Source organism: Ambystoma mexicanum, chromosome 9 (assembly GCF_040938575.1).
Source record: "Ambystoma mexicanum isolate Mex_15411 chromosome 9, UKY_AmexF1_1, whole genome shotgun sequence".
Classification (NCBI taxonomy): Eukaryota; Metazoa; Chordata; class Amphibia; order Caudata; family Ambystomatidae; genus Ambystoma; species Ambystoma mexicanum.
Genome location: NC_090931.1, coordinates 547,969,971 through 547,993,479, shown reverse-complemented (window position 1 = coordinate 547,993,479; position 23,509 = coordinate 547,969,971). Strand labels below are relative to the sequence as shown.

The following is a 23,509-nucleotide window of genomic DNA, read 5'->3' as shown; positions in this document are numbered from 1 at the left end:
AATATCACATCAACTGGTTGGAGCTGAAGGCCAACTGGCTAGTGCTCGGACCATTCCTACCGCTTCTCTGGGGCAAGGTTGTCCTCATCCAGACAGACCACTCGACCAGCATGTACGACGTCAACAAGCAGGGAGGCACCAGATCCCCTCCTCTGTGCAGACTGGCGATCAGCATGTTGGAGTGGGCCTTGGAAAACATGATCCTCACGGCAGTCCACCTCCCGGGGGAAATCCAACCTGGAAGTGGACAGGCTCAGCAGGCTAGGAGTGGACAATTACGAGTGGCAGCTAAACAACGTCGTTATTCAGGTCTTCAACAGGTGGGGTCACCCCCACATGGATCTCTTAGCCACATGGCACAACAAGAAGTGTCTCCAGTTCGCATCCTGGTAAGGTCAGGGCCCCGACTCTCTGGGCAACGCATTTCACCTCCAGTGGATCAGCATGAAAGCCTACGCCTTTCCACCCACTCCCCTGATGCACAGGGTACTCTGCAAGATCAATGAGTCTCGCCGACTCCTCATTATTCTGATAGCTCCGTGGTGGCCGGCCAGGCCATGGTTTTCGGAGCTGCTCAGCCTCTCTGAGGTGGCCCTATTCACCGTCCGATGGGCCCAGCACATCTTCTGGCACTGCAGGGCTGAGCAGGTAATGCTTTGGCGCCTTAGTCTCTCACAGGCTAATCTGGAGATCATACAGGGTGCCAGGAGCAAAGCCACCAGGGCCCAGTACAAAAGAAAATGGACCAGATTCTGCCACTGGGCAGACTCCAAGAGTATCGACCCCTTGGCTTTCACTTTGGACGGCGTGCTCTCCTTTTCGGCGCACCTCGCTCATTCAGGCGTGCAGGTGGACACCTGCCGCACATACCTTGCAGCCATTGAGACTTACAGGAACTCTGAGGATGGCATTTTCTCCTCCTCCAATCCTATTGTCAAGAAACATCTGACGGGTCTCGCTCGCTAGGCTCTACCTTCCAGTCAAGAGACTGCACCCGGTGTGGGACCTTAACATCGTCTTGGGCGCTCTGGAGCCCAAACCATTCGAGCCAATGGCGTCCGTGGACAACGGGCTGGTCACCATCAAGAAGGCCATACTAGTCGGCCTGGCCTCGGCTCGTAGAGTCGGCGAGATCCAGGCGCTGGTCGCCTCTGAACCATATACCACTTTTCACAGGGACAAGGAAGTCATGTGGACGCACCCGGCATTTCTGCCTAGGGTTCCGTCGGCCATCCACATGAACAAGGAAATAGTCCTTCCTACGTTTTTCCCCGACCCCAAGACGAAGCACAGAGTGCTGCACTGCCTGGAGGTCAGGCGTGCGTGAAATTCTACTTGGACAGGACCAAGGGCTTCCGCAAATCGGACGCCCTGTTCGTCACTTTCGGAGGCTCAAGACCAGGCGATCGGGCATCTAAGGCTTCCATATCCCGATAGATGGTCTCCCCGATCAAGGAGGCGTACGAGGGCCAGCACAAGCCGCTCCCGGCCGACATAGATGCCCACGCAGTCAGAGCCAAGGTAACCGCCATCGCATTCCAGAGACATGTCCCATGGCAAGTCATAAGCAGGGCGGCCACTTGGGCCTCTTCCTTGGCTTTCTGTAAGCATTACTGTTTGTATGCCGGCTCTAGATCCAATGACTTCGGACAGGCGGTTCTCAGCAACCTATTTGTTTAAGGAGGGTCTCCTCTCAACCCTGGGGCTGCATTCAGTTGTAATCGCCATACAGTATGGAGGGAAGGGGACAGGACGGAAAAGTAATTATAAGTTACTCACTGTAGTGACTAATGTACTCTTAGTCCATAGTCCCCTTTCCTCCATACGCCCCACCAACCTCCCCCCTAATAATACTGGTGTCATTAGGCAATGTTAAATCTATTGTCGATGCGTCAATGGGGACTGAGGTGTGGCGCCGAAGGGCGGAGTCAGGGCGGCGCATGCTCCCTGGGCCGCACCCCTGCGCGCCTCAATTTAAAGGTAAGGGTGTTTTTTTCTGGTGAAAAAGGTTCCATCTCCTGTCCCTTGGAAGGGACGCCCATACAGTATGGAGGAAATGGGACTATTGACTAAGAGTACATTAGTCACTACGGTGAGTAACTTATAATTTCTGCATTGTGTCCCAAACTAATCAAAAAGGCCAGAGCCGTTGTGGCCTCACTCAACACAGAAAGGGCTTTCAACTCCTGTATCCTGACAGTTCCTCTTTGCAGTCCTCCACCGAATGCAATTAGGCGACCATTATATATCAACCCATCAGCCAGAGTCTGCACCAATGGCATGCTATCACCCACCTTCCACATGGTACGCGGCACAAGACAGGGCTGCCCGTTACTGTTCGCATTGACTGTTGAACATCTTGCCCAACTAATGCGGGATAAACGTGGACACGGGGGTCTCCACATAGCAGGCACACCATATAATTTCCCTATACGCCAACACTGCTATGTATCCGTTAGCCGGAACATAATTTGGCTCCAATGATGGAGGCAGTCTGCAAATTTACAATACATTCCGGTTATCGAATTAATGAAGCAAAATCGTAATTGTTCCCACTGACGGACCCAACACATCCCAGCAGACTTGATGGGATTCAGATGGGCCCTGCGCAAACTTAAATACCTGGGCATACTGATGCCCTGGTCACACCAATCCCTGCACGCTGATAATCACCAGACGTACCTAGACACACTGACAACCAAACTACAACTGTGGGCAAAGTTCTCTATGTCGGTGTATGGCATTATTTCAATATTTTAAAATGGTAGTGGTCTTCAAACTGCTAGCAATCAAATTTACATGGGGTACTAGTGCCCCTGGAATTTAATGGGAGGGATTGGCGGAACCATTTGAACAAGGTGGCCTAGCGGCTCCTGACTTCGAGCTCTATTATATTTTCTCGCAGGCATAGTATGCAGGCCACTGGTACTCAACCAATGACACCCCAATACATCAATTCCTGGAGTCGTACAATGCCTTGCCCACAAACATGAGGTCAATTATACTAGCAGACCAACACAAGGACTTCTGTTCGTTTGATCCTGTACGCACAACGGGAAACGCATGTCTAGACTGTTTAAGAGACTAGGAGTGATGACACCATACTGCGGATTAGTTCCTTTATGAAGCTGCCCCGGACTCCCCTGACATACGACAAAGACATAAAAAATACGTGGGACGCTGGCAGAGAATTGACTTTACACAACCTGTTCCCGGAAGGGACGTTAGGCACACTTGAAGAATTTATGGCCAAACTAGGTAACGACCCAATCAGATAATTCCAATACTTTAGAATGAGGACAGCAATCCAACGCTGATGGCCCTCATTCCCCAAGAACCAAATGCCTGTTAACCAATAGAAATGTTGGTGAGCAGTGGAGACTCCAGGAGACTTGTAGCCAGATTATACAAAGCATGTCAATCAAATCAATCACCCATCAACGGAGCTAAAGCGAAGTGGGAGATAGATCTGGGAGTAGCAATAGATGATGAGAAATGGCTACTCTGGTGCCGTCTGACAAGAGGTCTCCTTAAATGTACGATTTAGACTCATACAATTTAATATACTCAGCCAATTACACTATACACCTGTTAGATTTGCACAAGACCTTAGTGACAAATGCATAAAAAGTGGCGCATCTGCCGCAGACTCACTCCACATGTACTGGGATTGCCCACAGATTACCCGGTTCTGGCAAGAAGTCTCCAACACACATCACCAAGATACCCCCCACGCTCTCACGCCTTAAATACCTGCTGGGTATATCGGGAAGGTAACAGTAAAGATCTGCAGACTCTTCAACATGGCATGTCTGATTAAAAATGTATGCTGAAATATTGGAAATCCAGAACAACCCCTAGTGTCAAAGAATGGCTCAAGGAATTTACTTATGCTAACAAAAGGGAAGAAGGCTATATCTCAATGACTGCACCCAGTTGTAGACCGAAAGACATATAGGGCCTATTCCGGAAATACTTGCAGAGAACCGATGAATAAAAAATGTGATGATGCATATTATTTAATGTTATGGCACTTCACTTCTCTGTCAGACGTATAATGCTAAAGTAATGTATGATTGTACCTTACTCATCCAGAAATGTGTCTGGAGGCTGTACGTCTGCCCCTGTGTTAAATAAAGTTTAAACAAATTTGACGATTGGGGCGTTGGGGGCGGGAGGTGCGTTGTGGGTGCTAGGGGAGGGCTCTGGGGGCGAGGGGTGTTGACTGAGGTGGCGGGCCCATTTGTTGCGGAGTAGGTTGTTTGCAGGCAATCGGGAGAGCAGAGTATAGCGCCAGTTCATCTAAAAGGTCAACAGGGGCCCTGTGGGTGCTTTTGAAAGGGAGTCTTTAATGGTGTCTGCAGAAACACCTGGGTTTTGCGTGTGTGTCTACTGTTTTGCTGGATGGCTTGGGAGGGATGCTTGTATTCCAATTCCTTCTCTAGCTTAGGATGAGAGTTCCTACGTGATCTACAGAATCACAGATTCACTGTACCAGGTAAATAGGCTGACCAATTACCATCATACACTGTAGACCTTTTTTCCTCCAAAGCCCTGCGCTAGACAACCGGATGATCCACATGTAATGAGCCCTAAAGTGGCCACTGAAGCTTTTTGAACCAGAGTCAAAACATTCCAATCTTTCTAATATTTACAGGTGAACACCCCATACATTAAAAACATGAAGAAGACATTGCACCTCACTGCAGGTGTAAGTCGTGTTTTGGATAGCTCAGAGCCCATTGCCAAGTCTAGGAATTAAAAGAGCTGGGGAGATACAAAAGGAGCTGGGCCTGCAGGCAGTGCAGGTCAAGAGGGGTGGATCAAACAACCTCCCAGCAATTGGTATTTAGCGGCAGTGACAGCGTAAAGACAAACCAGAGATGTGGTACAGAAGGGGAGACGGGGGCAAGCAAGAGGTTGCAGAATGTAAAGATAAAGTGAGACACAAGATGGACTAGAGGAACCGCTTCAGGTAATAACATTCAGTACTTAACTCCCAAATGGCCAAACGCCATCCCCATCACCTCTTCAGTTGAAACAAGAACACAGATATAGACCGCAAGGCTCTGAGTGTTGTAGTAGATAAAGTAATGAAAGGGGGCCAATGACGAGAATGTCAATCACGGCCCCCCCTAGCATTGTAGCAAAGCATGTAGGAATGTCTGCGCTAATTTGTTTGTAGCATGCGGCTGGTGAAAAGTAGCACCAATTTTTGACAATGCCTCCAATAAATCCCAAAAAATAAAACATGCAGTCAATTCTTTAACTACAAAATGACAAGTAACCCCAAGGGAATATGGAAATCCCCAAAACAATGCAGGCCTGCAAGCGGCAAATGAAAGACTTAATGTGAAGGCCAAGGATATATGTGATAATGCTGTACCAAGGAAACCACAACGTGGAGAAAGTAAAAAATAACACAGTGGCAGAGGGGGCAAATGTATCAGAGCCTGCGGCCAATACTGGGGGCCATGCAACAACGCACCTGGACCACCAATCCGTACCCCCACTCGGTTCCCAAATCGCGGTTATGTGGCGGCACACATTAACCCAAGGAGCAGTGATTCGAAACTCGCTCAATCCGGAGACAGTAACATGTCCCTATTAGTTTGTAAATACCAGAAATGCACCGTGACGTCACACGGGGCTGTAGGGCTGAATCACAAAAAATACAATGAGATTCAAAACCTCATCTTTAACCAGTGTGAGAAGCAAAACGAACTGCAACATAAACTGTTAAAACCTGACCAATTAGAATCAAAACATCACTGGCAAAAATGCAATAGGCAAACTTAGCAGTAGAAACAGAACCGGATTTAATCAGAACATGACAGTAATGCAATGTACACTGTAGACCAGTTGTTAGCAAGAAAGGCCCTTTAAAATGTGCAGATCTTCACTGAGGGAAAGGAAGGAGTCATACGGTGTGTCAGTCACCTTGCCAGTGCTTTCCGCATCTGCAGGGTGCTGCTGTGATAAACTACTGTGGAATATCTGTTTGTTTTGAACTTTTCTGCCAAGATTGCTGAATACAGACTTCTTACCCTAGAGGTCTCTGTGATGGCATCAGAAATAACTGTGCACCCGATAAACCTGCAGCACGAACTTCAAACGTGGGCACTCAATTTCAGCATATATCTCTACACTGTAGCCAGCAAACAGCGCCTAATGACAACCACTAGAAGCTTGAGACACAGTGAATGCGGCAAACAAAGCTAAAAATCTCTGCGTCACAACTATCTACTTGGATACTGACGAATGCAAAATATACCAGGAGGTGTAAGTAGACGTCGAATACATGAAATGGCAAATCAACATTTAGTCACAGAGCAGTGGATCAAAGTGCATTGTACGAAGGAAAATGATAACGTGAAAAAAATACAGTGAAATGCTGAGAAAAACAAAGTGACAGAAAATAAGAATAAAGAAGGTTGTTTTTGTTTTTTTTACCGATCAGCCAGAAGGGGAATAGGTTCACAGCCGTGCGCAGCACTAGAGATACTCCGTGGCCCACCACTTGAACTGCAGCACAGATTTGCCAACTTCAAAGCCAACAGGCAAGCCACACTTAAAGAAGCGACCTTTGATGTGGTGAGGACCTTGCTGTTGTGGTTGAGGACAGCTAGTAGAGAACTCCTGCAGTTAGGCCAGACCCACCAGCACCATTCTATGGTAGCATTCTATGGGCGTCTTCCCAAGGGTCACCTCAGCCTCTTCAGTTTGCAGCAAATAAGGAGATTTAGAAACAGACTGATGGGTAAACCAAGCTTCTTGTGTTAGATAGAAAATAAACAGCATACAGTTATCAGCTGATAAGCAGGTAAATACAGCAGGACAAGTGTCCAGGCAGTTGTCACATGGAGCTCTCTAGGAACCTCCCTTAGAATGCATGTTGTATAGCATAGCATATAAGCAATCCCTAATCTATTATAGCATTTCTACAATGGTGGGAGTAACTTGGCATGACATTGCACATTTGGCAATAGCTGTCAACATCTCACTTGCAACCTTGTGACAAAGTCTTGCGGGAGGGACATGGGCTGGTACATTGTGTAATCCTATTGTTAAGCATTTTTCACAGAAACACAATTGTACTCTTACGTCCCATCCCCTTTCCTCCATTCTGCTTGCGCGTCCCTTCCAAGGGACGGGAGACGGAACCTTTTTCACCAGAAAAAACATTCTTCCACTTTAAATTTAGAGGCGCGCGGGTGTGCAACCAAGGGAGCATGCGCTGCCCTTACTCTGCCACCACAACCCAATACCCTTTTCCACGTCGACGAGAACGGGCCGAATTCACCAGTGCTCCTGGGTTTGGCTTCGGCCATGTAATTCCACGCGCAGATACTTCTTCTTTGTCTCTTTCTGTCTTTTTATCATTCAGGTACCCGGTGCTCGGGTGTCACGCTCTTCCCCGGCGCATGTCGACTTCCACAGGGTGCAGCAGGTGTCCATCCTGCAACGGGCTCTTCCCAACTTCAGACCCCCGCCCTCTGCCTATGTTGCCTTGGCCCAGACCACGGTTGGCAAGCTTGTACACTGTGTGGCTCGCTGTCATCGAAATCGCTGAAGAACAGACTAGCCAGGTGTAGGGAGCTCTTCCATAAGTCACCTCCAGAGGACCTCAAGAACTTTGTGAAACACCGAACCAGGCTTAAGGTAGGGCTGCTATTTTCCTTTGCACCCCGCAAAGGAGACTCCTGCCCAGGGACTCTCCCGCACAGGAGGGACCGTTGAGGACCTTGAACCAGCACGTGCACCCAGGCTGCAGCTACCAGCCTTCAGGGCAAGGGATCCTTGGATCCTCACAGTGGCAGTGTTGAGGAACCGGAAAGTTCTTGTACCGGATTATCATTCGACGGGCTCCGTCCTTGTACCGGCAAATGGCTGAGGGGCTATGCCCTAGTACCGGCAATACATCTGAGGGGGCACCTAAACGCAGCTCTACCAACCCCCGGGTCGAAGGTGTCACACCTATTGGGTCTAGGCCCGAGGAGCAGGGTAGGCCTTGTGATCCACATACAAGAGTCTTGGACGAGGCTGGGCCCAGTGAGCCGAGCAACACGTCGCAGGCACCTGGCTGGTAGCTCCACAAGATGGCCGCTGCGCCAGAGAGATGCACCCGTCCAACGCCATTCCAGGAGTTCGGCGAGGAACGACTATCAGGGTGGGACTGGCCTCAACCAGGTACGTGGCCTACACCGTACCCCACTTTTGCACAGGGCAGCTTTCCTTTGCGTCCATATGGGCAGGGTACGCAGCGGCTCCAGCAGCTCCCCGCTACCTCGTCAGCAACCCCTGCTCCCTCTTCGGTCAGTGAAGACGTCTTTGAGGATTCCTTGGCCTCATGAGGTCACCTCTGATGTGGGGGTATCTTCAAAGACGCCATCAGGGAAGTCCTTCCCGCAATGCTAGCACCACCACAGATGCCTGTCGGCGCCCCCGGTGCAGCCGACTCCTCAGACGGCTCCGTACCAGCCTCCGGCCGCAGTCCATGTACCCCAGCCTCCGGTGCCAACTACTACTCCTCCTCCTCTACAGGCTCCCCCAGATCCACACGATACGGATGAGGTGGAGGATATGGACGCGCCATCCTCTGCCAGGGTATTCCACGAACATCTTGCTGGGCTGGCTGAGTATCTGGGCCTACCCCAACCCGAAGTCTAGCAACTTGCAGAGCGGGTTCTGGCGGAAGTCCTCGCACGACAAACCTTTGCCAAATCGGGGATTCCTCTGCAGACCGATGTAATCTCCCTGGCCAAGAAGGGCTGGCTCAAACCCCACTCAGCCCAGCCGTTAAATCGACACCTGGATGCCAAGTACAGGCAGATGGAGGGGGAGACACTCTTGCTCTCGGGCCATCCTCAGCCATGCACTTCGGTGATTCCTGCAGCATCACTATACTCCAAGCCTCAGTCGCCTCCTCTGCGGCGCCGCTAGGTTAGGAGGAGATGATCTTGGAGGCGTACGGCAAGAAACTCTATTCCAACACATCCTTACACCTTCATCAGTCCAACACAGATGCCATGCTGGCTGCTGCCAAACACACATTATGGCTGGAAATTGTAGACTTCTTTCCGGAACTCCCCACGCAGAGCCAATCACGCTTTAAGGTGGGGCTAGCTGAGGCCAAGCTTGTGGCGCATGATCTCATGGAATCCACCGTGACCCATATTGACACCTCTGGCTGTGCCATCTGTATCACCACGGACATGAGAAGGACCGCCTGGCTCCGGGCAACAAAGTTGAACCCGGATGTCCAGGAACGCATATTAGATCAACCGTTCGAGGGGAGGGGGGACCTTTTCCACTCCTCCACTGACGAAGAGCCGGACAAAAAGAAAAACAGCTCACAAACGGCCAATTCTTTATCCATCTTGACAAAGACCATGCCCAAATCTTACTCCCGAACTCAGCAGCGCTCCAATAGGGGTCATACATACGGAGGGTTGAGCGGCTTCCAGGAGCGTAGATCCAGGCATCCAGGCAGCCGGACCGCTCACCGTCTCAGAGACAGCGCAAGCAACAAAAAGGGGGGGGGGCGAGTAAGGGCTTTTTCCAGTCCCCCTCCTCTGCGACAGCCTCCGAGGGAAAGAAGGCATGACACGCCCCTTCGGGTCTACATGTCTCTGCTGTGGTGGGGGTGGGGGGCGCAGGGGGGATTGCTCTCCATGCACATTTCTGGTGCCAGAATTTCGTGGACCCCCTGAATCCTCTCCTTGGTATCCACGGGGTACCGTCTCCCTGTCCCAGCCTCTCCTCCCTCCTCCCCTCCCCTCCACTACCACACGTTGGGACAGCAACTCTTTTGACGGAGGTCCAGTTGCTCGTAGAGAGCCAGGCAGTAGAGGAAGTGCCAGCCTCCCAGCGAGGCTTTGGCTTTTACTCCAGGATTTTCGCCATTCAGAAGAACCACCAGGCGGGCCTGAGAGTTGTGCTGGACCTTTCCACCCTCAACCTCTCCTTACCCCTGCATAAAATCAAGATGGTTACGCCAGCTTTCATATCGGAGACATTGAACAGGGGAGACTGGATGTGCTCCCTGGACCTGAAGGACGGCTATCTGCACGTCCCGATTTGGCAGCCCCATCATTCTTCACTAGGAGCATGAATGCAGTGACGGCACTCCTCGGAGCGCAGAGCCTCCACATCTACCCATACCTGGACGACTGGCTCGTCAGGGCATCGTCTCCGGAAGCGGTTCTCCACTCTTCCCATGCCCTCATGAACACACTGCATGATCTGGACTTTTCGCTCAATCTCAAGAAGTTGTAGCTGCAACCCACGCAGACTGACATTTTTGGGCCTCCTCTGGGACACGTGCTCCCAGAAGTTATTTCCTTCAGAGGACAAAATCTCGGCTATCAAGAGGGCGACCATTCCCTTCCTGAACAGAGAGGTGACCTCTGCATGGTGGTGCCAACATCTCTTGGGTCTAATGGCAGCGGTCCCGCACACAAGACTAAGGATGAGGAGGATTCAGCTGCACTTTGCGGCCTCATGGAACCAGGAGCGGGGCTCTCAATCCGAGATGATCAACGTTCCTCCATCTCTCCACCCCGACCTAACTTGGTGGTCCAGAGAATGCAACCTACGGATGGGCAAGCCCTGTCGAAAGCCCACTCCGCAGGCCACCATCACCACAGATTCCTCTCTGGAGGGCTGGGGAGCCACCCTGTCCACGGCACCTGGACTCTTCTGGAGCAGGAATACCACATCAATTGGCTAGAGCTGAGCGCCATCTGGCTGGCGCTCAAGGCATTCCTACCACTTCTCAGGGGCAAGGTTGTCCTCATCCAGACAGACAACTCGACCAGCATGTACTATGTCGACAAGCAGGGAGGCAACATATCCCTCCTCTGTGCATAATGGCTATCAACAGGTGGTAGTGGTCCTTGAAAAACATTTTCCCCTCGGCAGTTCACCTCCCGGGGGAATCCACCCTGGAAGCTGACGTGCTCAGCAGGCTGTGAGCGACAATTACGAGTGGCAGCTAAACAACCTTGTTATTTAAGAGCTCTTCAACAGGTGGGGTCACCCCCAGGTGGATCTCTTTGACACCTGGCACAGCAAGAAGTGTCCCCAGTTCGCATCCTGGCAAGGTCAGGACCCCGGCTCTCTGGGCGACGCACTTCACCTCCAGTGGACCAGCATGAAGGCCTACGCCTTTCCGCCCACGCCCCTTATACACACGGTAATTTGCAAAATTAAGGAGTCTCGCCAACTCTGCATCATTCTAATAGCTACTTGGTGGCCGGTCTGGCCATGGTTTTCGGAGTTGTGCCGTCTTTCAGAAGTGCCCCCGATTCACCTCCCGACGGACCCAGCACAGCAGGGGGGGCAGAGTCTTCCACCCTGCACCAGGGAAACTAGCCCTCACAACTTTGGTACATGAGCAGGTAACGTTGCAGCACTTAAGCCTCTCGCAGGCCAATCTGGAAATCATACAGGGCGCCAGGAGCAAGGCTACCATGGCCCAGAACAAAAGCAAATTTACCATATTCTGCCACTGGGCAGACTCCAAGGGTATCGCCCCCTGGCGTGCACTTTGGACGACATGCTCTTTCTCAGCGCACCTCGCCCTCTGAGACGTGCAGGTGGACACCTGCCGCACATACCTCTCAGCCATTGGGGCTTACAGGAACTCGGAGAAAGGCTTCTTTTCCTCCTCCAACCCTATCGTTAAGAAACACCTGATGGGACTCGCAAGGCTCTACTCGCCCGTCAAGAGACCGCACCCTGTGTGGGACCTTAACATAGCCTTGGGCACTCTGGCGTACAAACCGTTCGAGCCTCTGGAGTCTGTCGACATCAGGCTGGTCACCATCAAGACGGCCTTACTAGTCGCCCTCACCTCGGCTCGTAGAGTCTGCAACATCAAGGTGCTGGTCGCCTTGGAACCATATACTACCTTTCACAAGGACAAAGTAGTCCTGCGGACACACCCAGCATTCCTGCCCAAGGTCCCGTCTGCTTTCCACTTAAACAAGGAAATGGTTCTTCCTACGTTTTTTCCCCGATCCCAAGGACGAAGCACAAAGAGCGCTGCACTGCCTGGATGCCAGGCGTGCCCTGAAATTCTACTTGGACAGGACCAAGGGCTTCTGCAAATCAGACAGCCTGTTTGTCACTTTCAGAGGCTCGAGACCTGGCTATCAGGCCTCTAAGCCTTACATTTCCCGGTAGATGTTCTCTGCCATCAAGGAATCGTATGAGGGCCAGCAGAAGCTGCTTCCGGCCAAAATGCATGCCCACGCATTCAGGACCAAGGCAACGGCCATCGCATTCCAGCGCCATGTCCCTTTGCAAGTCATAAGCAGGGCGGCCACTTGGGCCTCTCCCTCGGCTTTCTGCAAGCATTATTGTTTGTTGGATACCTGCTCTAGATCTGATGCGGCTTTCGTGCATGCAGTTCTCAGCTATTTGCTTAAGGAGGGTCTCCTCTCCACCCTGGGGCTACAATCCGTTGTAATCGCCCATACAGTATGGAGGAAAGTGGATGGGACGTAAGAGTAATTGTAAGTTACTCACCATAGTGACTAACATACTCTTAGTCAATCGTCCCTATTCCTCCATACGTCCCACCAACCTCCCCCCTAATAATACTGTCATTGGGCAATGTTAAACCTATTGTCGATGCAGCAATCGGGACTGAGTTGTGGTACCGGAGGGCAGAGTCAGGGCAGCGCATGCGCCCTGGGCCGCACCCCTGCGTGCCTCTAAATTTAAAGAGGGAATGTTTTTTCTAATGAAAAATGTTCCGTCTCCCGTCCCTTGGAAGGGACAACCATACAGTATGGAGGAAAGGGGACTATGGACTAAGAGTTTGTTAGTCACTACAGTGCCTAACTTATAATTTTCAACACATCTTTCAGAGTCAGGGGTACAAGTGGCTACATGTCGAACATATTTAGATGTTATCGTCGCATTTTCGAATTCAGAGAAGCTCTCATCTGCTAACCCTATAGTCGAGACATTTACAAGGGTTCAGGAGGATATATCCCTCTATTTCGCACTATCATCCATTGTGGGACTAAATACTAAAATGCATAATCATTTTGTGGCGGCCTCTAGTGCCCAAAAACTATTTCTGATGTTGGTTAATCTGCTTAGAATCACATGCTGTGCATAGGTCCGACATCCAGTGGTCACTGCGGAGTATTGCATTTTGTTTTTCGTAGTCGAAAAGGGGACGTCGACAAGGCGTGTCTGTAACACTATCCCTATAGTGACGTGTGTTGTACCCACAATCCCTCACGCGTCGAGGTCCCTCAGATTGTTTTTTTCCGCCCAGATACTGGTCGCCTTTACGCGGAGCTCCTCGAGAGACATTGCAGATTTCATCTCCTCGACCTTTGGTCGTTTTCCTATATAATATAAAACATATCGATCCTCCCCTCGACGCTGTTGGAAGCTTCTCCGCCGAGCAAGATCTTCGACGGAGGGGACGAGCGGAGGAGATCTTTCGGCGTTGCCGAACACGTGGCCTGGCCTCGCAGGCCAAATACAGTAGGGAGAGTCGGGGTCGTGGGACATCTCTAATTCTTTTCTGAGAATGCCTTTCCTTTTCCCCTTCCTTTCCCTTGGGGTGGTTATCACGTTTTATTGCCTCAGCTATGGAGAGGACACCCTTTAGGTTTTGCCCGCTTTGTAAGGGCAAGTTTACTTGGAAGGACAAGCATTCACGGTGTAACCGCTGCTTGCCCCTCGATCACAAGGAGGAGGGTTGCACGGCTTGTCGGCTTCTTAAGCCGAAGACTCTAAAAGGCCGTAGGGTCAAAAGGTGGGCGGCCTACGCTATGTCGAAGGCCGACGCCCCACCCACCGTCGCTACCTCCGACAGTGACGAGGAACGTGATACCACGACCTCCGCTACGGAAGTCGAAAACCCCCCTAGAGAGCGCACACGCGCTTCGTCGTCTGTCCCCGGCCCCGACGGGCTCGGCTCACGCCCTGCTTATGGGGATGAACACCCCGGCGACACTGACGCACACAAGACCACACATAAGCACACAACCCATGGCTCTTCTTTGCCAAAGGCAAAGAGAGCATCAGCGCCCAAGGAGACGCAGGTTTCACCGGCGGCCTCCTCGGACCGTTCGGGTTCGAAGCCCCTCTCGCAACCGCAGCCGCGACCAGTGACTGGGCTTTCGGCAAAGAAGGGCGCCGCCCCCAAATCATCGGCCGGAGCGCATCAGCAGAAAGCGCATGCCGCCGTAGAGCGTTCGACACCCATAACGTCGAAACCACAGCTCCCCGCGGACAAACGAGTCGCTGAGAGCTTGGCGAGGATCGTGGTAGCCGACGCCCAAAAGCGTACGCCGAAAGACACGTCGAGCGCTACGCAAAGGTCGAAAGACACACCGGAAGGCTTTTCGGAAGGCGACGGAACACTTTCCTCGACGCTATGGGAGAGGTCGAGCCGTGTTCAGCTACAAGACACCAATTTTCCCCCGCTAGACCGCTCAGGGGTACCCCATGAAACCATGGAACGGCTCCATCTCTGCATGGAAAGGATGGAGAGGTTTATGAATGCCCAAAACCCTCCCACTCCAAAGAGAATAAGAGAAGGGCCTCAGGAGGACCCCAGGGCCAAAATTCCAAGATTAGTCAATCCCCACCAGGACACAGCCTCAGACTTCCACAGTGTGTATGACCTCACTGGGGAAGAACATTATTTTGAGGAAGAGGATGATTTTATGGACGAGGAAGACGGGCGGAACCAGGAGGAAGGTCTGGACGACAGCCCAGACTCGGTAGGAGAAGGCTTCGGAGAAAATCCAGAAGAAGGACCTTCTCACCCCTGGCAATCACCATCAATATATTCCGACACTGATGTCCTGAATCTAAATCCTCCTGACATTTCACCGGTTAGAAACACGTCTCCCATCGACGATCAACCCACATTTAATGCCCTGTTGCGCAGAGCAGCAGCACACTTCGAACTAGACACTGGGGAGCTCTCTCCTGAATTAGACTTTGTAGAAAGGGTAATTAAGGAGAAACCCCCGGTCAGTCAGACAATTCCCCTCCTCGCTTCGGTGAGGAGAAGAATCATCCCTTCGCTGTCCACACCCGCACTAATCAGAGGGGTCAATCCTAGAATTGAAAAACTTTTCACTCCTTCACCCTCAGACCCGCTGTACATCAGGGGACATTCCATTCCAGATTCCCTGGTAGTAACCAACACAAGAAAGAGGGCAGGGGTACCACTCTCCACCAGTGAGGCACCACCTGACAAGGAGGGCAAGCGGTTATTTGCCCTTGCTAAAAGAATTACATCCTCGGCCGCCTTTTCGGCAAGAATTGCCAACAATTCTTTGCTCGCGAGCTATGCGGACGCGCAGTGGGCTAAACTGCGCAAAGACGCCGAAGAAGCGCCGGAACCATTACGTACACGCCTGCTTTCAACTATTGGCGAAGGAACCCAGGTCAACCAGAGTATTGTGAAGAGCTCTCTGGATGCGGCAGAAACTGCAGGATGTTCCCTAGTTCAGGGAATAGTCCTTAAACGACACGTATGGCTGCGCAACTCAGGGTTCAAACCGGAGACACAGGCGTCTTTAATAAATAAACCTGTTGAAGACTCCAACCTCTTCGGGAAGGCGGTGGATGAGGCTCTGGAGATGGCTAGAAAAGAGTTCGATACAATCAAAACTCTTGACCAAATCTCTAAGCCCGCTACCAGGCGCGGATATGGCAATAAACGCTTTTTTCGTGGCCAACGCCAACAACAAAACCAGCAGCAACAGTACCCTGCCACCAACTTCCAGACCAGTAGTGGCCAGTACAGTCAAAGAGGACAGCGTCGGGGCAAAGGAAGAGGGCGAGGGTCCACCCCCAGAGGTTCCCAAGCCCCTAACAACACCAAGTGACGCGAAGATTCGCGTCCCCTCCCATGCAACGCCGGTCGGGGGCCGGATAACATCCTTTCTTCCAGCATGGGAGGGTATAACGTCAGACCGCTGGGTACTTTCCACCGTAGCCCACGGATACTGCATCGAATTCAACAGTTCTGCTGGAAAAAGGAGCCATAGAGGTCGTGCCTCTATCTCAGGTAACGGAAGGTATTTATTCAGTGTACTTCATTGTACCCAAAAAGGATCGAACCATGCGCCCTGTATTAGATCTGCGCCCAGCGAACAAGTTTATCAAACCCCAAAAGTTTCGTATGGTGACCCTACAGGAAGTGATCCCACTGCTATCACAGGGAGATTACATGACAACATTGGACATGAAAGATGCATACTTTCATATTTTAATGTTGCCAGCGCACAGAAAGTACCTCCGGTTCATGATAGAGGGCAAACACTACCAGTTCAGAGTGCTACCCTTCGGCATAGCATCAGCACCGAGGGTATTCACAAAGGTACTGGCAGTGGCAGCGGCCCACCTGCGCAGGTTGTCCATCCCAGTTTACCCTTACCTCGACGACTGGCTCATAACAGGGGATTCTTACGAAATATGCTTCTCCAATACCCAAAAGACGGTAGACCTTTTGTTCCAGTTGGGCTTCTCCATCAACGAAAAGAAGTCCAGCCTAGACCCCAGCCAAATCAAACAATTCCTAGGGGCTCTAATTCAAACAAAGGACGGGCTCGTCTTCCCCTCCAAAGAGAGGGTCCAAAACATGTTGTTTCAGATCCCTCAATATGTGTCCGGTCGAGAGGTGACGGTACGCAAAGCAATGCGCTTGCTAGGCATGATGGCGTTGTGTATTTATTTGGTACCTCACGCGCGCCTGCGCATGCGCCCTATGCAAGAGTGGCTCAACAGCCAGTGGTGTCAGGCCAGCGGACTATGGGACGATCTATTAGTGGTCTCGCAGGCCTTAGTTCTCTCGCTACGGTGGTGGACAAAAGAAAACCTAGAAAAAGGGAAACCCTTTGCCACACCCGCGGCGGAAGCCACTCTAACCACAGACGCATCCCTCACAGGATGGGGGGCTCACCTATCCCATCAGACTGCTCACGGAGAGTGGACTCCGAGCGTAGCATCCAAACACATCAATCTTCTGGAGCTACTAGCGGTGTTCAAGGCGCTAAAAGCCTTCCAGGAACACCTACAAGGCAAGACAGTGATGGTCCTTACAGACAGCACCACAGCCATGTATTACATCAACAAGCAGGGGGGAACCCACTCTCCAGGCCTGTCCAAACTGGCCCAGAACATATGGAAGTGGGCTCTCAGACAGAATATGTTCCTCCTGTCACAACATGTACCAGGGGAACTCAATCTGCTGGCAGACAAACTCAGCAGAGATTTCCCCCTGCCCGAAGAGTACGAATGGCGACTGCACGAAGACATCGTCTTCGACGTCTTCACGCAATGGGGATTCCCAGAAATAGACCTGTTCGCAACCCTGGAGAACTCACAATGCCAAAGCTACGCCTCCAGGTACCCCCAAAACCAATCCAAGGGGAACGGTCTGTCGATTCGATGGTCAGGGAAATTTGTTTACGCTTTTCCCCCGACTCCCCTTCTCAACAAGGTGGTGCACAAGATGCACCAGGAACAAGTAACCATGATACTGGTGGCCCCAATGTGGGCCCGACAGCCATGGTTCGCTCACTTGATGGAGATGTCTCTATCTCCCCCAGTGAAACTCCCCTGCCCGTACAACATGCTGTCACAAGACAGGGGCAGGACGCTGCATCCATGCCCCCAGAACATGAACTTAGCAGCCTGGCTCCTGAGGTCGTAGAATTTGGACACCTACAGCTCCCGCAGAGATGCATGGACATCCTCAGGGAAGCCAGAAAACCCAACACTCGCCACTGCTATTCTAGCAAATGGAAGAGATTTGTCATCTGGTGCAGAGGAAAGAGCATCAACCCAATTGACTGCTCTCCCACACATATTGTTCTATACCTGACCCATTTATTAGATTCAGGTCTAGTGTTCAATTCCATTAAAGTCCACCTAGCGGCACTTTCTGCATACACCACTTCCCAACTCAAAGTGTCGTGGTGGAAGATCCCTGTTATAAAGGCCTTCATGGAGGGAGTAAAAAGAATACACCCCCCGATAGCTGACCCAGCTCCCGGATGGGACCTTAACGTGGTACTTACAAAACTCATGGGATCACCTTTTGAACCCATGCACAAAGCAACTCTTAAAGACCTCACTCTCAAGACTGCTTTCCTAATAGCTATCACCTCCATCAGGAGAGTAAGTGAACTACAGGCTCTTTCTATTCTAGACCCCTTTGTTACAGTTCACAAAGATAAAGTGGTTCTACGCACTCACCCAAGGTTTGCTCCAAAATTCATCTCAAAATTCCATGTAAACCAGTCTATAGAACTACCAGCGTTCTTTCAAAATCCTTCCAACTTGGGAGAAAGGACTCTGCACACACTAGATGTGCGCAGAGCGGTCATGTTCTACATGGAAAGAACCAGATCACTGAGGAAGACTAATCAGTTCTTCGTCTCGGTGGCAGCAGGAAGAGAAGGGGATGCAGTTTCAAAGTCCACTATTTCTAGATGGATTGTCCAATGCATCACTCTCTGTTATACTCTTGCTAAGAGAGAACTGCCCTTTAGGCCAAGAGCACATTCTACTCGAGGCACGGGGGCGTCCATAGCATTCATTGCAAATGTTCCCCTTGAGTCCATCTGCAAAACGGCTACCTGGAGTTCTGTGCACACCTTTACAAAACACTACTGTCTAGATGCACACTCTAGATCTGACTCCCAGGTGGGACAGGCAGTATTAAGACATCTTTTCTCTACTGTTCCTTCTCATAACCCACCGCCAACTCCGGGTACTGCTCGCTAGTCTATGCACAGCATGTGATTCTAAGCAGATTAACAAACATCAGAAGACAATGCATTACTTACCGTAAAAGCATTTCTGATGGTTGTATCTGCTTAGATTCACATGCGCCCACCCTTCCTCCCCGCTCGGATGGAAGGAACATAGACATCTTTCTATATTTCTCTTTTCTGTACTCACTCACGTCTAGAAGGCTCCCTCAGGGCAGAAAAATACAAACAGAGGGACCTTGACGCGTGAGGGATTGTGGGTACAACACACGTCACTATAGGGATAGTGTTACAGACACGCCTTGTCGACGTCCCCTTTTCGACTACGAAAAACAAAATGCAATACTCCGCAGTGACCACTGGATGTCGGACCTATGCACAGCATGTGAATCTAAGCAGATACAACCATCAGAAATGCTTTTACGGTAAGTAATGCATTGTCATATCATTTTACCATCTGAGTTCTTTCAAATGGTTTTCCTTATGCAGCAAAAATCAATTGTCCTATTCATGGTCCGGTTTTAAAATTAATAATACCATAAGCATTCATTTGATCACAAAGTCACTTTGAAAAAAAGAGAGCTTTGCAGGAATCTGTGCTCTTAAACCTACTCATGATTAGCATTAGCTAAAAAACAGAGGCAGAACCCACACATGTTTGATGTTACAAAGGGACAGTGCCAAGCCTCAGACTCACTAATTTTGATATTTGTTGAACGCTCAAACTATGTCGGCACTCTTTTCAGCTAAATATCCTCCCATAATCTACCTGGGTAGCTTATTGCGAGTAACTGTATTCTCGTAAAGGTGATTTGGAGACATTTGTGTCACAGGAATTGAATTCTACGAAATGGGACTTATATTTTCTTTGTATGATAAAATCACACTGATCCAAAATATAAACTACTTGCGAGAGAAGCCTGTGCAGACTGATTACCCAATCTTGTTTTGAAAATAATCATGTGGGCCAACATTATGCATAGCTTACTTTCTCTTGTTCTAACTCCTAAAGTAATCCCTACATCGTAGCAGGTTGTTTTGTGGTGCCAATATTTAAAAATGGTGATTGCCAGAACCCTGTTAATTACCATCCGATCACCCTTTTAGATACAGGTTCCAACAAAAATCTCCCCTCCTCCTTAAACAAATGGATGCTTGGGCTTCTGGAGCAGGTTGGATGTATATCTACCGATCTGTATTTCTGAAAGGGATAGGCACTGGACTTAATTACTCTTTCAATCCAGCAATCCATTCTGAAGCAATCTTCTCTTTATATGGCATTTGTAGATCTCTCAAACGTGTTTGATAATGTTAACAGAGTAAAACTATGGGAACAAATATCCCTCTCTATCAGGTGTAGTGGTCAACATACATGCCAACTCCTCTCTAAAAAAATCTAATTGGACATGTCTGATAAATATCTACCTTTGAGGGTCTCCGCTAGAGGATGCGTCCTGGCACCAGTATTGATTGATCTTTCAATTTGTCACTTAATTTCCTACTTACTGAAGGCAAACTCTTTTCATCCCAAACTTGGTTCTGTTCCTTTTCACTTTTTGGCAATCGCCAGTGTCTTAGTTTTGTTTGCAGAACAGATTGGAAATATCTGTTAATGCCTTAGAGGATTATTGTAAAAGCAATTACTTGCTCATCAATAATTCTAAAACTACATTTCGTTTAATAACTGCTGTTGCAAGTTCTCATCCTTTTATTGGCATTTAGGTAAAACCATGTTAGATTTGTTAAAGGATTTTACCAATTCGGTATTTGAATTTCTTCTAAACTCTGTCCGTTTAACTCTTACAAAAACCTGTGCCAGAAAGTCCTGATTTTTGCAGCTCAGAGGCTTGATTGCAAGTATGGCCCCATCTCCCCATTACCTTTCCCACGTTATTTAAAATCTGCGGTGGTGCCCTCTATACTGAATGGTGCTGAATTCTTACATTTGAAGGGCTCACACTGGAATGGACTGGAGGGTATCCTTTGGAGAAGGGTGCTTGCTTTTACCCAATTCTACTCGTTATTGGATTTGAGTTGGGGCTTAGGTCCTTGGCAGCCAGAATCAAGTGGCAAAAAATCCCTATTTCAAAAAATGTGGGTTTGCCCTGCAAATTCATTGTTCCCTTTATTGAAAACTTCAATTATGAATGCTGACTATCTGGCCCTAGCATATTGGGTCAATACTTGTGATATAATCTTGTCTGGCTTGGTTATGATTAGGGAGGGTTAATTAGCAATCCATTGAGGATAAGGAAATCACATTGCGACTCGGGTGCTTAACCGCTGGTTCAGTGTCTGCTTTTAGTTTATATTCTGACCTGGTCCTAGTGGAGAAGAGAAATTATGTCTCTGCATAACTAAGTGTCATCCAGATATATATGTCAATAGTTTATGCAAATAATATTAAATCTGCATAAAACCTATGAAATTATTGGATGCAGAATGAATCTAAAATATGGATCCACCAGCCTGTAGATTGTCAATCTCCCCACAACATGGAAACATTGGTTTGTGGAATGTGTACAATTGCATGAATTGAGTTACGACATTTGGGAACTTTGTTTCTGATTAGTTTCTATAGACTAAAACATGTTGGCATTACATTTTAAATGGGCAGCAGACATAATTGATTATTGCGGCAACAAATTGTATTGCATATGTGGTGAAACCTGCAAATCTTAATCTTTATTTTTGGGTATATATTACCTACTGGGAGATTAATTCATGTTAGTTTTTTACTGGTTATATTGTATTATATTGTGTACTTTGAATTGTATAACAAACTTTGTGAAAAGTTTGAACTATAACACAATAAAAAAATAAACAAATAAGGCAAGAGAGTGAGTCTAAACGGCCTCACCCAAAAATCAGCCTTGAGTCTAAGTCAATAACAGATATGCTCAAGGATGCATTGAAAGTAAAAAAAAAAAAAGGGGGGGGGACATTTCCCTAACCCCATTCGTAATCTGGCATTATCCTATGTCTAAGCGCTACATATTTCCATGTTTAAGTTGTTGAAATACTATGTTATCATTTGGCCTTTATCTGAATCTCGAGCCACCCTGTCACGTGTGCAATAATTCTCTTCTGTGTCACGTTTTTTTAGCAAAGTTCTTGCCTGCTCTTTTACCACTTCAAAAACAACGGTTTCTTGTGTTTCAGGTCGGTGATCGCTGTTATGATGAGAAAATGTATGATGCTGCAAAGCTGCTCTATAACAATGTTTCCAACTTTGGGCGGTTGGCCTCCACCCTGGTCCACCTTGGAGAATACCAGGCTGCCGTTGATGGGGCTCGGAAAGCCAATAGCACCCGCACGTGGAAAGAGGTGAGTGAAAATAAAGAAATGTGTTGGAAGAGGAGCGGTAAGAGTTTGGATGAATTATTGTTTAGCTTGTGTAAAAAGGAGTGCACCATCATTGCAGTAATAAAAGAATTGTTGTAAATAAAAAGGACCTGCCATATCGCCTTATGAACAAAGTTCTGTTCAGCCTTTTAAATTTCATAGCCACAAGCCAGCTTCCATCTGGAAGTTGCCCAAAGACTAGTAAATTGTAATCCCTTTGACAAAGAGTTAGCCATTTTTGATCACAGTTTAAATTAACACTGTTTTATTCATGAAGACACGTTTGTTGAAAGCATCGATTACTGCAAAAATCATGTGCACTCGGACAAACGAAGTCTGAGCCCAATGTTGCCACGTAGCTTAAAAGAACTGCCATCTAGAATGCATTGAAGAAGCGCATTTGCAAAAAAAAAAAAAACGATTCATCATTGTAAGGGTGCATAAGTATGACTTACACGGATGGGTCATTATGGTTGGCATAAACTTATTTAAAGTGAAAAGCAAAAAAGAAAACCTTATCTTGGTCTAGCTCTAAGAGGGGTTTCCCTGCCTCAACCAATATTACTAATGTCAGTCAGGATGTCCACAGTCCTATGTCAGAATAGAATGCTAGCTGTGTCCCTCACATTTTATGGGAAACTAAATAAAAGGAGTATTGGGGGTAAATGGCTCCCTTCCCCAGCCTTCCTCAGACTTCTCGTACAATTCATCAACTTCTGAGGGGATGTCTCCCTTCTCCATCATTGGATCTTTCATAAATTCACATGCTGTGAATATTCCCTGGCTTATGACTGGGAATCCTCATTTGCCTTATTTTTTTCCCCTTGCTTAAAGCAAAGAAACTTCAGTTAAGCAGGCTGTCACCATTCTTATGGGTGCTCTTGGTCCCAACCAATGGGACCTCAAGTAGTTGTACTCTCCTCATATTCTAATCGTGTGTCACGCTGATGGGAGTCCTTGTGTTTTCTCCTCTGAGAAAATATCTTCTAAAAGGAAAAACTTGTTTCTTTGGGAAATGGAGCATTCTTAGTTTCATCACGAATACAAGGTAGTGTCCTCATCTACACCAGAAAAGTGGGGATAGAAGGCAAAAAGAAAGCCTTATGTGAGGCCTGTGCCACCTGTTGCCTTAAGAATTTCAACGATGGAGACAGGCGCATAGTGTATCTACTGCTTGAACGCCAACCAGTGCGATATTTGTAAGAGGTTGATTTCCAAAATACTGACTGACAGGAATAGTCGCCTTGTCTGTTGGTTAAACTAGGGAAACTAACCCCCTGAGTCTGACTACTACCCCTCTGACTGAGTCCAAAAGGAATATGACCATCCACAAGGACAAAAGACCACACTGTAGAGAGAGCAAGACGACTTAAAAAACATAATCGCCACGACAC

General features: G+C 48.8%; 1 protein-coding gene across 2 annotated transcripts in view; it reads left to right on the top strand.

Annotated features, from left to right (window-relative positions):
• The window catches only part of CLTC (clathrin heavy chain), a 1,506,669-nt gene that overhangs the window by 1,022,247 nt on the left and 460,913 nt on the right, over nucleotides 1–23,509 (top strand). For both annotated transcript variants that reach the window (XM_069615119.1, XM_069615118.1), the window contains exon 23: nucleotides 21,933–22,097. In XM_069615119.1, coding sequence (XP_069471220.1) covers nucleotides 21,933–22,097 — 165 coding nt within the window. The remainder of the gene's footprint in view (nucleotides 1–21,932; nucleotides 22,098–23,509) is intronic.